This window comes from Salarias fasciatus, chromosome 23 (assembly GCF_902148845.1).
Source record: "Salarias fasciatus chromosome 23, fSalaFa1.1, whole genome shotgun sequence".
NCBI classification, from domain to species: domain Eukaryota; kingdom Metazoa; phylum Chordata; class Actinopteri; order Blenniiformes; family Blenniidae; genus Salarias; species Salarias fasciatus.
Window position 1 is genome coordinate 34,951,182 of NC_043766.1, and position 16,031 is coordinate 34,967,212.

General features: G+C 44.0%; 1 protein-coding gene across 1 annotated transcript in view; it reads right to left on the minus strand.

Moving 5' to 3' along the window:
* Positions 1–1,087: 1,087 nt before the first annotated feature.
* The window catches only part of LOC115382172 (NACHT, LRR and PYD domains-containing protein 3-like), an 80,001-nt gene continuing 65,057 nt past the window's right edge, over positions 1,088–16,031 (minus strand). The window contains exons 12-15 of the mRNA XM_030083852.1: positions 13,732–13,905; positions 13,475–13,648; positions 1,983–2,029; positions 1,088–1,812 (exon numbers count right to left, since the gene is read on the minus strand). Coding sequence (XP_029939712.1) covers positions 1,268–1,812; positions 1,983–2,029; positions 13,475–13,648; positions 13,732–13,905 — 940 coding nt within the window. The 3' untranslated portion in view covers positions 1,088–1,267. The remainder of the gene's footprint in view (positions 1,813–1,982; positions 2,030–13,474; positions 13,649–13,731; positions 13,906–16,031) is intronic.

Genomic DNA, 16,031 nt, shown 5'->3' on the forward strand with positions numbered 1-16,031 from the left:
CTGTGGTGAAGACAGCTGTCGAGACGCTCCGCCGGGTCAGATTCCCCGGGTGCGGAGTGGGAAACACGGCTCCCCAGAAGGCAGTCCGGCACTGAGCCTCTTCCAGCGGGAGGACAGGACAGGCCGAAGAAGCACTTACCTGAACCAGATGCTTACCTGAAGCAGGCAAAGCAGCTGTCCTTTCTAGAGTGGTGTGCCGCAGCAGCGGCAGGTGAAAAAGGCCCGGAGGGCGACTCATATCGGGCCTCATATCGGGCCGGCTTGTCCATGTCCTCGTCTTCGTCTTTGTCTTTATCTTTGTCGTGAGAGTGGGAGCTTCCAGTGATCAGTCTCATGACTGAGAAAGAAGGGAGTTGTGCAGGCTCGTGCTGCCGATATCCCCTCGGTTGGGGCGGGGCAGTGTGCCAGCGAACGAGCGGGATTGGCGTGGTAGCTGTTTTGATCTGTCTGTGCCTGGCTGACGCCAGGGAGAGTACCAATTGCGAAGCCCATAGGTGGGCTAAGCACCACACGAAGTAGAACTGTTTTTTGAGCAGCACAAATAGACACTGCATTTGTGATTCATACTTCTTTCATAAATAGTTGCACAAAATCGCCTGAGACATTGTTTCCATTTTACTGTAAATATTTGTGTATAACTGTGTTGTTTGAGCCTTCTTGAGTGTTTGGAATATATATATAGTTCGGATTTGCTATAGAAGCGATAAAAATCATTTGTTACACGTTTTTGACAGAAAACTGACTTTGGACTCATATATTTTTCCTTTAGTGACACCAGAAACATCTAAACAGTCATTCTTTTTCCTACAGTACAATAAAAAAAAAACACTCAGATCAGGGATTTTGATTACAAAATAATGATTTATTTTCAGTGACAACAATGGACAATTCAACAACAAAAACTGAAGATTTCAGAGTGAGAGAGAGAGAGAGAGAGAGAGTGAGTGTGTGTGTGTGTGTGTGTGTGTGTGTGTGTGTGTGTGTGTGTGTGTGTGTGTGTGTGTGTGTGTGTGTGTGTGTGTGTGTGTCATTAAGTTCTCAGCTTGGTAATCACAGACAAGCCTGACCGGGGCTCCCCAAAGCTGGTTAAAAAAAAAAGAAAAACATGAAAAAATACAATTAAAGTCTAAAGACATAAATGTCAGCCAGAGATAGGAATTAGATTGACGTCTAAAGACGTCATTGGCAGTCAGTGACGTAATAAACCCCTCCCACTTTCTGACTGGCTGCTCCTCCTTCCTGCTGTCAGAGACAGAGACCGGCCTTCCTACAGATCACACAGAATCACTGAACCAGGGGACCAGAGTCCAAATCCAGCATAGAGAGGTTGAGTGAATGTGGTGTTGAAGGTGTAGAGGGGGATCAGAGAGTCAGAGGAGACTCTGAAGAAGGACAGAGAGCCAGCAGGACAGTCCACATACACTGCTACTCTACCAGACCAGGAGGAGGAGGAGGAGGAGGAGGAGGAGGAGGAGATGGATGTTACTGTCTTATTGTGTCGGACATAGTAACCTCCACCAGAACACTCCAGACTCCAGGACTGATGATTGCATCCGAACACAACCTCATCACTGACTCCTTTCCTCCTGATTCCTCTGTAACTCACTGATATTTTAACATCTCCGCTCCACTCGACCTCCCAGTAGCATCGATCTCTCAGATCATTTCTACCCAGCAGCTGGAAGACATGAAATCTGTCTGGATGATCAGGATATGGCTGCTTTTCCTTCACATATGTCACCTTCCTGTTGTTGTTGGACAGTGTGAGCTTTCTGCTCATGGAGTTTTCATCCAGTTCAAGTTGGGTGAAATCTGATGGAGAGAAACAGAGAAAAGTCCTGATCAGACACGTGATGGATTTGTTTTTTGTGGACTTCCTGATTGAGAGAAACACTTTTTGTCAGACTTCTCTTGTCAGTAATGTTTGAATGAATCCAAAGCTTTGATTGAAAGACAAACGGACAGTGATGAGCCCAACTTACACTTCCTCAGACCAGGTTTGAGCCTCTGCTGTCCACCATGGTCCACCCTGCAGGAAGAAAGACAGTCAGAAGTGTTTTCTCTCCAATATGAGTCCTCACTGCTGCTGAACATGAAGCAGAACTCCTCAGTTTGTCTCTGGAGACAGAAAGAGGCTGAAAGACTCTGAGTCCACCATCTGTGGGACTGTTTGATGAGATCAACGTAAAGTTTCAAACTTTGCTCCAAATGTTTGTTTTGACATTTGGAGCCTGAAAGTGACTCTGCTGCTTTGGGTCAGTGTTGTGAAGACAAAACCTGTTGGAATGTTTCTGTTCCTCTCCTCCTCAATCCAGCTGGGAAATGTGCTTTCAAATGATCCATCACACTTCTTTACTACTCATTGAAAAACTCAGTTTTTTACTGGCTGGAACCCTTTTCAGATGTCTTTCACCCTGTAGTTTTTGTCAAAACACATTTTCTCTTTTCCTCATTTGACACCAGTTTAGTGCAATACTAGAGCTTGATCCCTTTTACAGGTAGAGGCCTTCCATCATTTGCAAAATGATATACAGATTAAGTAAAATATATGGGAACAAGACAGAAGCAGCATGGGAGACAGATCTGGAGGAGAGACTGATATGGAATAATGCTTTGTTTTCAAAGTTCTCAGGAACACAGTGTGAAGGCCGCTCTGTTTTGTCTGAAGTCACTTGGAAACAGCGTCTGCTAGTCTCGTGAGATCTAGCTATATGACCTGGCATGGCCGGAAGTCATGCCAGAGTCGGGTTGGATTCTCCTCGGAGCAACAGCCTTGCTCTCAATCAGCTGATTTGTGTGTGCTTCCTCTGCAATCCTCAATAAATCCTCCTTGTGCAGCGTCAACACCTTGACTCGTCATCTTTGGCTCTGATTCACCAAAAATTCCACAACAGTTTGGGGGCTCGTCCGGGATCTAAATACAACATAAACGAGGTAAGTGCAAATGTTTCCTCTGTTAAATATTTAACTCAGGAAGTAATGCCTTACCTGTGGGGATGTTTGACTAGATAAAAGAACTATTTCATGGTTGATTGGAATTGTTAAAGCAAATTTCTAAACATAAAGAGCCAAAGATGTCCCTAAATTTTTGATTGATTCTTCTCAATCAATTGCTAATGATTAGTAACAATTGGGTTGTAATAATAATTTAATTCTAACTTGGAACTGTGGCTGAGAGAGCTTTGGAAGAGTTTCTAGACTTGGAGTCTGGACGGCCCTGGGGGCCACTGGCGTGGAAGGGCTGAGTCCCTGAAGAGACTTTGTTTTCACTCGGATTGGATCCGATCCGAGATTGACGCACCGCAGAGCTTGGGGGGTATCTTAATATAGCCTCTTCACCAGGGCGGGCCTGGTGCATGTAACAGAAGGGTTGATGATTTCCCTAACGGGCTGACCTGCACTGTTGCAACTGTGGGTGGCGTCGCGTGTGGAAGTTTCTACTGGTGAAACTTTTTGAAAACTGGGTGAGTGTGATTCTGCAGGTCACACCTCACGACTCTGACTCTCTCTTTCACGTTAAAAGAAAAGGGGGTAAATAAAGAAGAAGGTCATGATGCTGGGAGGTTGTTTAGGTTTGTAGAGGACATGTGTTGCTGTTTGTTTTGCTGTTTTGTTTGCAGTTATTGTTTGTGCTAAACGTTTGGTAAACACCAAAGTGTTGAACATAGGAAAAGAAGAGACAGGAAGTAGAACAGAGCGGCGTGGTCTGATCCCGTTGAAAGTTTTCAGCAACTATTCGATAAGTTCACACCGGTCGGGGTGGTCGGCAGGACCAAGATATTGGAATGTTTAGAAGAGTCACAATCTACGGCCCGAGCGATGATTTCTGGCTGGTTACGCAGACCACCGAGTGATCTGAGAACACCGAGAGAATTAAAGTTTACTTTAATGCATGGTGGTTTTGATTTGCTGGTTCTGTGTAAAACACGGATTGTGACTCCTCACTGGTGCCACAAAACCGGTTGTTGAAGAGAAGTGTGAGGATAGAAATGCTGAAGAGAGAGAGACAGGCAGAGAGAGAGAGAAAGAGGTAGAGAGAGAGAGTGAGAGAGACAGGCAGAGAGAGAGAGAGAGGCAGAGAGAGAGCGGCAGAGTGAAGTGAAGAGATGAAGGGTTTGATGAACAGGGAGGAAGAACAGGAAGTTAAGAAAAATAAGCAGGGATTTAACCAAAGGGAAGGTTTTCAACCTGTTTGTTTTGTTTCCTGTTTTTTACATGTTTAAAATAAGGAATCCATCAACGAGTCAACAAAGTTGCTTGTTGAACATGTAATCTACTCCACTATTTTTAACCTGAAGTCTACTGAGGACACCCAAAATTTGAATTTATATTCAAATCATTGAATCTAATAGCCTGTCTGATCACGATGGGTTGATTAATCTATGATGTGATTGATGATTGGTTCTCTGAGAGAGATTCACTCTGCAATCTTAAAAATTGATTTATCTAAAAATCGAATTCAACTGCAGATTAAACCAAAATAAAGGAAAAACAGTAACCTTTTCCTAAAGAGAGGGAATACAATAGAAATAGATTCCTGCTTATATCTACATTTGGTCACAAGACAAGCTGTCTTGGCATAGTTTTTCATTATTCCTCTGAGGAACAAACTTTGAATGCAGTATTTTATCAGAAGAATCAAATAAGATGTCTGCTACTGACAACACAAAACATCCATTGGTTAAAAGTAACAATACTTTGAGCAGTTTGTCTAGAGACATGCTTTGCACTCATAAGTATTTTCTGATACTGGTACTTTTACGGGTCATTGAGCATTAATCAATGTAGCAGTATTTGTACTTCAGTGCTAAATTTTCAGAAACCTCTGCCTCTGGAAGTTTGTCAAAATAAGTTTCTTTTCTTTTCCATCTTCAGTAGGTGGGCAGAGGCCAGGAGAGCCACCTGTGAACCGTTTCCTGGATAATGCTGTAGAGCATGTGACTCAGGCCTGTTTGAGAGAAAACTGATTTCTCCAAGACTGCCAGCTGCATGCAGGGTCAGAGGTCACTGCTTGGGTCATTGACAGGTTTGAGGATGGTTCCCTGAGGACAAACTCTCAGGATGATTATTCATGATTGTGTTAAAGAGAAAAGACAACCTGAATTTGCTGAATTTGAGAGGCAGTCTATTTTCTTTGACAAAATTTCCACACTATTTTAAACCCTCCAAAGTGAGCTGAAGAAAGCAGTTCTTTCAGTGGTTCCTCCTTATCAGACTGCTGAGGAGCCAAGGACCATGAACAGAAAACAATCCAGAGAAAATATCAGCACCAGTGAGAGAATGGAGACGAAGGTCCACCAGTCACACTGTTTGATAGACAAATATGATCATAGACTAATATGTTTTTCTCTCTTGAGTGTTTGTTTTGTTATAAAGTCCTGTACAGGCACTCGCCGCCCCGATCCACAGCCCCGATCCTCACGGCCAGCTGCACTGCACCAGCCAACCGGGAGGGAGAAGCTCGGTCAGCAGCGGGAAGTGCAGACATACACACGCACACACACACACACACGCACACACACAGGAGTGATGAAACTCAGATTTTAGCGAGAAAATTGGTTTTTCTATGATGATGACATGTGTGGTGATTCTCTGTTCTTCTGTTCTGCTGAGACTTTCCATACAGGAGGGGAGACGTTGTGACTGCGAAAGCAGTGGACACATTCTTGGAGACGGCTGCTCCTGGTGGCTGGGTGGCTGGCTGGGAGGAGGCTGTGGAGGCGGTGGGTTTGATTACGATGTGAAAACATCGGACGTGATAACGGCGTACTGCAACGTGATGGAAAATATGAGGCAGCATGACCGCGACAAGGTCAGGCCATGAACACACACACTGGGGGGAAGAGAGATTAGACTTTAAAGAGTTTTAAATTCCTTACTTTTTTAGCTTTTGAATGAATTATGTGTTTTGTTTGTTTTATAAGTCACTAGGAAGATATCAGTGGGTCGACGGGCTGAACTGTCCTGATCAGACTGAACCAGAGGCAGCAGGAAGCCTCCATGATGGTCACTTCTCCCCCACATCACTGTAACCTGAACACAGGGTGTGGGGCTTTAGTGAAATGGTTTTAATTATCGACCAATTGCTCAGATGGGTGAAGAATTAAAGTGAATTAATTAAATGAATTTGTTTCAATACAGTTTCAATGAAATAACTTGGAGGTCACATTCCGGGTTTTCAAACTGAGGGAAGGGGGAGACAGAAGCAGCAGGTTTATCTCGACCTTCCCCTTCGACATAACAAAACTAGCATGACAATGTTTTTACATGACTGTGCTACGAGAATTTGTTACTGTCTATGAATCTACATTCCTAACTTTGAAATCTACTGAAATGAATTACATTTGCACCTTTATTTGATTTAGTTGGAGAATTTGTGGACTAACTATAAAGAGATTACTCAGATTTAGCATCGACTAAACCTCACAGAATCACACTGGAGCTAAATGTCTAACTGATACAGATAGACAATAGAATGTTTGTCCAGAAGTCATGGGAGGTATTGAATGTTTTATGAAGTCATTGAATGATTCAGTGATGTTTAGTACCGACTCTTTCTACACCAAGAAGAGGAGGACCTGATGGGTGGACATTTTTCCAAGATTTTATAGAAATCAACTGAACTGTACTATCTGCTACTTCAAAATCTACTGATTTTAAAATCATTTTGTCTTTTGGACCTCTGACTCATGCTACTATCCAGTTATTGACCTGTCTGACCTGTCTGCTGCATTATTTTCACTCAGATTGGATCCTGAAAGGCAATATTTGCCTGCATTCACCTAAAGAGGTAAATAATGCTTCACATTTGGCCCAGGACTTTGTCTCTAGTCTGGGAGTTCGTGCATCGGCAGTGAGGGGATCTGGATCTGGACCTGTCAGGTGGAACTCTGATACAGTATGAGGAGGATGTTTTCAGACTAAAAGGTTGAAGGAAGCTTGCAGAGCCTGACACTGTTCTACTCCTGAACCGTCTTCCTGGGGGAGGCCACCGAGCATCCTGAGCCCAGCTGCAGCTAAAAGTGACGTTCCTTGGACACGTTCTGGAGGAGAAGATCTGGAGGAGAAGAACCGGTCCTGGTCCTCGGGAAGACCTGAACTGTGGTCTAATCTGCCGCTACAGACTAAAGGAAGAGACGTTGTCTTTTCTAGGTCTGGCAGAATGCTGTCGTCACTGGATTTTTGGTTTGCAGCTGTAGACTCTGTGTTCGAAACAACCACACAAGGATGTTTCTGCAGGACTGGAGTGAACAGAGACCAGGTCACGTGAGGGTTAACATCTGGAAGAAGACTAAACATCAGCCTCTGGTCTGGGATTACCTGGCTACGGACCGCCCTGTCATCTCTATTCCAAGAGAAGGGACGGTTCTCTACAGGTATTCTGGTTTGGACACATGGATCACGGTTTCACCCTGATGCTTATTTCTCTTGCAGACTCCTGACTGTGATCCTGGGCTCCTAAATAGTCTGTGAGCAGCTGATGCTCCAGCAGAGATTATCATTGCAGCAGGTTTTGGTTCGGGGCGACGGATGCGTAGTACATGCGTCACATTCTGCTGCTGGTGAATAAAGCACAGAGTGCCTGTCAGCAGGGGGGTCGGGGTGTGAAGCCATGTTCTGTGGTTTTACTTTTACCTTTGAAATATCTGCTCAATTGAATATGTGTGAATGTGACTATGACTGTGTTACGGCTGACAAACTAACTTACTAACAAACTAACATTGACATTGATGACTGACTTTGAGAACGACCAGATGTTCAGTGTTTTATTGTTGTTCAATGTGTTTGCTAATTTTAAGGGTTTTTCTTTCTTTTCTTGGTTTAGCTTGATTGGACACATCGCGGCCACTGATTGTCTTTTGCCTTCCTGGTTGATTGGCCTGGACCAGGATTGATTGTTTGGCATGAAGGTATTTCCAGCTGTCACTGTCCCATGGTATGCTGGTTTGTTTAAATTGTGCATCCATGACTGAGTGCTGCTTGGTGTTTTTTTGTGACAGTGGATCAGTTGGAAATGGTCGTTGAAACATAGGTAACTTAGGATATATAAAATAAAAATGACAATGCACTTGGAGGAACTGATCTTATTGATGTTTATGGAGAACATTAATATTGACGTGTGACACAAATGAAAAGTGGTTTTACTTTGTCTGGCTTTACTGTTTCCAATAGTGAGTTAGATTATTGTTAAAATTCGAATTTATTTTGTGTCTGGTTTTGTTTAAATTGAAATTTAACAACAGGAGGGATTGATATGGAATAATGCTTTGTTTTCAAAGTTCTCAGGAACACAGTGTGAAGGCCGCTCTGTTTTGTCTGAAGTCACTTGGAAACAGCGTCTGCTAGTCTCGTGAGATCTAGCTATATGACCTGGCATGGCCGGAAGTCATGCCAGAGTCGGGTTGGATTCTCCTCGGAGCAACAGCCTTGCTCTCAATCAGCTGATTTGTGTGTGCTTCCTCTGCAATCCTCAATAAATCCTCCTTGTGCAGCGTCAACACCTTGACTCGTCATCTTTGGCTCTGATTCACCAAAAATTCCACAACAGAGACTATAGATGATGCCTCACAGAAGAGTCTAACTCCTACACGTATTTCCTCTCTTTGTGTCCGTCATGGGTTGATTCAGTTCCGGATTCCTCATCGTCTATACAAGTCAAATGACAGACTTTCTAGAATCTTCTCCAGTGTAAACCCGGGCTGTCTCAGGTTTAGTCATTGTCCTGCATTAATTGGACATATGTTGTGGTTATGTTCTTCTCTCACTGAATATTGGAGACTGATCTTTGGGTTTTTTCTCATAGCTGTGGACAGACAAACCAGTTAAAGCCTTTCTTGGCAGAGCAGCTCCAAATTTCAAACTCAAACGCTTTGTTTGCCTCTCTACTGGCCCGCAGACTTGTAAAACTTTCTATAGATGATGTTGAGCGTTTTTCTTTTAATTGTAACTGATGGTCACCTGACTGTAATCTGAGGACTGATTCTGCGTTGCAGAACTGAGCGCTTCAAGAGGTCGTTCATCCCCTCAGCAATCAGGCTGTATAACAGATGTGCCTGAGCCAAACTAAGTACAATCCGAGCACTTGTATTTATTGTACTGTTGTTATTTATTTGCATGTGAATGATCTGTGTGCTGCTGGACACCGGAATTTCTCCCTTGGGAGATTAATAAAGTTTTTATCTATCTATCTATCTATCTATCTATCTATCTATCTATCTATCTATCTATCTATCTATCTCTTGACAAACTTACTGTACTCACGTAAATCGGCATGAGCTTGACTGGAAGAAATTGTAAGGACTGCTGTTTCGTTGTTACTCACAGCGTTGACGTGAGGGCAAGAGGATTTTGGTTATGTGCGTATCTGTTTACTTTTTACAAAAAAAAAACCAAAAAAAAAAAACAGTGTTTAGAAATTACATTTTTTGAGGCCTAAAGACAGGTGGTTACAATAACCATTCACATTACGTGCTGGCAGGCCATCACGTGGCAGAACACCAGCTGAGGGTAAATCTCCCCTCATTGTTCCAGTTTATTAGGTATCTTGGGCCCATTGTGTAACAGTGGGGGGGTCCGTCACTTCTCCACTGCTTTAAAGTGTATCTCCTCACCACAAACACTAATTTTGTCAAATTTTGATTCAGATCTCCTCAGAGACGATGTTTTTCATTAACGGCTCTCTGAATTGAAATATGTCCAGGAACTCAAACATAAACCCCCACTTTACCCAATCGAACATCATTTATGCATTCAATGATAGATCCAGTGTCCAGTGGCGCTGCTCAGCTGGCGACTCGGACGGTCCTGCTGCTGCTACTTTTTGTTCCTTTGTCGCTGTCTTGTCTTATGAAGTAATGTACCTACATGTGCTGTTAAGTACTGTTAAGTGTGTCAACGTCTCCATATACGCCAGAGGAAGGTCTACAGAATTCGTGGTCTATTACTGCATCGACACAAACGGCTAACTACCACTGCTAACTAGCATGGCTAATTAGTACAACAGGCGAACCAGTCTGCAGACATGAACACTGCAAGTCTCCAGCTCTACAGTATTCTTCATCATGGAGACTTACATACCCCTCCTGTGTTTACTTTTGATGACTCGGGAACTCTTATCTGCTGTCCAGCTGCATCAACGGCTCCATCGGCAGACACTGATGTTCAGAGGATGTATTCAAGGGAGAGCCTGTTAGCTCTCCGCCACCTTGGGGATGCGCCGCCGGATCATCTACCGCAGGAGGTGAGGAGAAAGCCAGCCGAAAAAGACTCTATCGTCGTAAGAGGGGCAGACGTGGAGGAGTCAGACAGCGCCTCAGACGGAGGGGAAACAAACCACCGCTGCCATCTACCATCTTGAGCAGCGTGCGCTCTCTGTACGGTAAAATGGACGAACTCAGAATGAATGCACGTTACAGTCATGAATATAGAGAGTCATGTGTTATGGTTTTTACCGAATCTTGGCTACACAAAGACATTCCCGACGCACTGATTGACTTGCGGGATTTCTCCTGTGTGCGTCAGGACAGGGGCATCTCTTCTGGGAAACTGAGAGGTTGGGGGTTATGTGTCTACATAAAAGACAATTGGTGGAAACAAGTCACAGTTAAGGGGTCTGTATGTGACCCAGACTTGGAGCTACTCTGTGTGTCCCTGCGGCCGTTTTACCTGCCCAGGGAGTTTGGGAATATTATTATCTGTGCAGCTTATGTACCCCCAAATGGGAACGCTGCCAAAGCTGCAAATCGGCTCATAGAATGTGTGCAAAATCAACTTTTGCGGACCCCCGCAGTCCCCATATTCCTTCTGGGAGATTTCAACCAATGTAGGCTGGAGTCTGTTTTATCTGGGTTTTATCAATATGTAAAATGCAGCACACGGAACAATAAAACTCTTGACAAGTGTTATGGAAATGTCAGTGGGGCTTATATAACTAAGTCTCTCCCACCTCTTTCCAACTCTGATCATCAAACAGTCCATCATGCTTAAGTCCACCAAGCCTAAACAAAAATCCATTCTGCAGTGGAATGAAGACAGCCTAGAGACATTACGGAGCATTTTCCATGACCTGGGGCGGGGCGGTGCTACAGAGACTATCACTGACTACATTAAATTCTGTGTTGAAAGCATAATTCCAAAAAAAAAGTGGTCACCCATTTTCCCAATAATAAGCCTTACATAACCAAGGAGGTGAAATCATGTATTAACAAAAAGAAGATTGCTTTTAAAAACAAAGATCGTATGGTTGTGGCTGCTGCAGAAAAAGAAATTAATGCAGTCTTGAGGGAGGCTAGAATGAGGCATCGGGCCATATTAGAGCAGAGTTATAACTCCAATGACAGTAAAAAAACCGTGGGACTCCATGAAGAGAACGACTAATATGACAACAATGGATTAAAAGGGAATTGTCACCCCCAACAATTTTGACAAAGCCAAATCTTTGAATGACTTCTTGAGATTTGATTCACAGTCCTCTCAGTCCTCTTCCCCTGTACTGCTGGATATGTCCTTTGAAAACTGCTCTTTTTCTAACCAGGTGGAAATAAGCCCCATGGAGGTCCAAGCCACCTTTAAGAAAGTGAGCACTAAGAGATCTGTAGGGCCTGATGGTATATCAGGCATATTGCTTAAGTCTTGTTCATCTGAATTACCTGCTGCCTGGCTCCCCGTCTTCCAGCGATCTATTGACTGTCACCATGTTCCTGCTCTCTGGAAAAAGTCCATAATCATCCCAGTCCCAAAGATTTCATGTCCCCAGGTAAATAGGGACTTCCGCCCGATCACATTAACATGTTCTGTAATGAAATGTGTTGAGAAACTCATTGTAAACTTAATCAAACCTGGCTCATCCCCATATCTGGATCCCCTCCAGTATGCATACAGGGCAGGGTGTGGAACAGAGGATGCACTTGTCAGTGTGACCCATTTGGTCAGTAAGCACCTGGAAAACTCCCCAGCCTCTGCCCGTATTTTATTCACAGATTCTAGTTCTGCTTTTGACACAGTCAGTCCTCACTTGCTCATTCAGAAACTAATTAATTTAGAGGTAAACCCCTGGATTATAAAATGGTTCCATGCTCTTTTAAGTGACCGGACACAACAAGTAAATATGAATGGCACACTATCAGCTGTTAAACATTGCAGTACTGGAGTCCCACAAGGAGCTGTGAGTTCCCCTTTTTTATTCACATTGTATACTAACGAATGCAGAAGCAGCCAACCAAATAACTTCATCATCAAATTGTCAGATGATACAATCATCTTGAGTCTTCTGCATGCGGGTGAATGTCCCTCTGTGTATTTTAATGAGATAACGTGTTTTAAGGACTGGTATGTGAGAAACAATCTCATTTTAAATACAACAAAAACTAAAGAGATGGTTTTCGACCCGAGAGGGGTACAGAAACATGACTCGGTACTGATAGACAACTGTGTTATCCACCAGGTCACCTCTTACAAATATTTAGGTATTATCATGGACAACTTTTTGAAATGGTCAGACCAAGTGGATTTCCTCTGCAGCAAATTATCTCAAAGGCTGCATTTCCTACGCAGACTGTTTGGTGTCAGGCAAGAAATCATGTTGATTTTCTATAATGCCATTTTTGAGAGTCTCTTGAGATATGGACTTGTAGCCTGGTTCGGCATTCTTTCCACCCAGAGTAAATCCAAAATCTACAAACTGATTAAATCTGCTATGAAGGTAATAGGTCAAAAAGACCACCCATCTCTCCAGTCTGTTTATGATAGTGTGGTCCTAAATCAGGCGCATAAGATTCTGAATGATCCTTTTCATATTCTTTTTCCTGAATATGAACTTTTGCCTTCTGGGAGATGACACAGAGCAAGCAAATACAAAACTAATCGCTATAAGCTCTCATTTCTCCCACCATCCATATCTCTGCTTAACAAACAGTGTTCTCACAAACAGTCTGAGTAAGATGTTTGCTGAAACTGATATTTAATTTCAGGTTATAGACCCCTCTCTTCTTTCTTCTTTTTTAGCTATTTATTGCCACCGGTCTCTTATTTGTTATGACTCGTCTTTTATTCATGGTTTTATTATTCTTATATTCTCGATTATTTAACTTCCTATTATTTTTAATTATGATTTTTATGAGCACCGCACTGTAGCCCTGTGCAATACTGACGATGCTTGTTACTGACCATGCTTGTTGCTGACCTCTGCTGTTTTTAACTGTTTTTATGTTGGCTGGTGATTTTTCTGTATGTACGTTGTACCTGTAGCCAGTAGCACTGCCGTCCAAGACAAATTTCCCGAAAGGGACAATAAAGTTTATCTCATCATCATCATCTCATCAGTGTTACAACAGTGAGGAATACCATCCATCATTTAGGAGTCTTTTCACCTGACAGGAATAAAACCTCCTCCTGATAAATCCTGTCTGATCATCAACTGGAGACATTCTGAAGAACATCTCAGTCTCCAGGATGAGCTCCTGTTGTGAGTTCATACCTGAGAGTCTCCAGTGAGCAGTGTGGATCCTCCACTGCCGCTGACAGCTCCTTCACTCCTGAGTCTCCTGGATGGTTGTAGCTCAGGTCCAGCTCTGTCAGATGGGAGGACTTGGATCTCACAGCTGAGACCAGAGAAGCACAGCCTTCCTCTGAGACCAGACACCCTGACAGACTGGAGACACAAACATGGCTGCATCAAGTCAACAAGGAAGAAGGAAGATCCTCCACATGATCAAGCAGCAGCTGGATCCTGACCTGAGAGCTTCCAGTTTACAGTGAGAACTCTCCAGTCCAGCAGAAATCAGCTTCACTCCTGAGTCCTGCAGGTCGTTGTTACTCAGGTCCAGATGTGTCAGACTGGAGGACTGAGAGCTGAGAACTGAGGACAGAGCTCCACAGCTTCTCTCTGACAGACCACAGCAGCTCAACCTGAAGAAGAAGCAACAATGAAAACCACATCAATGTTTCAGGACACAGTTAAACTTATCTGACTTGCAACATCACAAAGACAGTGAATGGAGGATGGAAAGCTGCTACTGTCCTGATGAACTCAAACTGGAAACCTAATTTTTTTTATATTTTACTTTCAAGAGTGTAGTGGGGAAAATATCAAAAGTTACAATGTTTCACTGAGATGTTGGACAGATGTTCTGCAGAAGTGAGGAGAACAGAGAGTGGCGGATATGATTTGACAATCATGTTAGAACCTGAGAGTCTTCAGTTTGCAGTCTTGATTCTCCACTGCACCACACAGCATCTCCACTCCTGACTCCCCTGGATGGTTGTAGCTCAGGTCCAGATCAGTCAGACGGGAGGACTGAGAGACGAGAACTGAGAACAGAGCATCACAGCTTCTCTCTGACAGACCACAGCCGCTCAACCTGAAGAAGAACCATAAATGAAAAGCAGTTAAATGTTCGTCATGGTCTCAGGTCTTCATATTAGTTGATGAAGTACGTACAGAGCTTTGTTGGAGGCTTTGACCACTGGCAGCAGGTTCAGAAGAGCCTCCTCTGAAGCAGAGTATTTCTTCAGGTCAAACTCCTTCAGATCTTCTTCTGATGACAGTAAGATGAAGACCAGAGCTGACCACTGAGCAGGAGACAGTCTGTCTGTGGACAGACTTCCTGACCTCAGGGACTGTTGGATCTCATCCACCAGAGAACCATAATTCAGTTCATTCAGACAGTGGAACAGATTGATGCTTCTCTCTGCAGACTGACTCTTACTCTCACTCAGCTTCTTCTTGATGTACTGGACTGTTTCCTGATTGGTCTGTGAGCTACTTCCTGTCTGTGTCAGCAGACCTCGAAGGAGACTCTGATTGGTCTCCAGTGAAAGACCCAGGAGGAAGCGGAGGAACAAGTCCAGGTGTCCATTTGGACTCTTCAAGGCCTCGTCCACTGCTCTCTGATGGAGATGGTGGAGATTTGGTGTTGTCTTCATCCTTTTGGACATACTGAATGTTTCCTGTTTTCCATCCAGGGGGTTCAGTCCTGACTTGATGAAGGTCTGATGGACATGAAGAGCAGCCAGAAACTCCTGAAAGGTCAGATGAATGAAGCAGAACACAATGTCCTGGTACAGGCAGCTCTCCTCTTTAAGGATCTGTGTGAACATTCCTGAGTACACTGAGGCTGCTCTGAGGTCGATGCCACACTCTGTCAGGTCGGGTTCATAGAAGATCAGGTTTTCTTTCTGCAGCTGATCAAAAGCCAGTTTTCCCAGAGACTCTATCATCTCCCTGCTCTCTGGAGTCCAGTGTGGATCTGTGGCAGCTCCTCCATCATACTTGACACTATTCATTTTGGCCTGGACCACCAGGTGGTGGATGTACATCTGAGTCAGGGTCTTGGGCAGCTCTCCTCCCTCTCTGCTCTGCTTCTCCAGAACTGTAGCAGTGATCCAGCAGAAGACCGGGATGTGGCACATGATGTGGAGGCTTCGGGATTTCTTGATGTGGGAGATGATCCTGCTGGCCTGCTCCTTGTCTCTGAAACTATTCTTTAAGTACTTCTCCTTCTGTAAGTCGTTAAACCCTCGGACCTCTGTCACCCTGTCCACACAGTCAACAGGGATCTGATTGGCTGCTGCAGGTCGTGTGGTGATCCAGATTCGAGCAGAGCGAAGCAGTTTCCCCCTGATGAGGTTTATCAGCAGAACATCCACTGAGGTGGGCTCTGTAACTTTATTCAGGAATTTAGTCTGGTGGAAGTCCAGAGGGAGTCGACACTCATCCAGACCATCAAAGATGAAGATCACCTGGAATTCTTCAAAGCTGCAGATTCCTGCTTCTTTGGTTTCAGTGAAGAAGTGATGAACAAGTCCCACCAAGCTGAACTTCTTCTCCTTCACTACATTCAGCTCTCTGAAGGTGAATGGAAATATGAAGTGGACGTCCTGGTTGTCTTTGTCTTCAGCCCAGTCCAGAGTGAACTTCTGTGTCAGGACTGTTTTCCCAATGCCAGCCACTCCCTTTGTCAGCACCGTTCTGATTGGTTTAGACCTTCCAGGTGAGTCTTTAAAGATGTTGTCTAGTGTGGTAATTGTTTCCT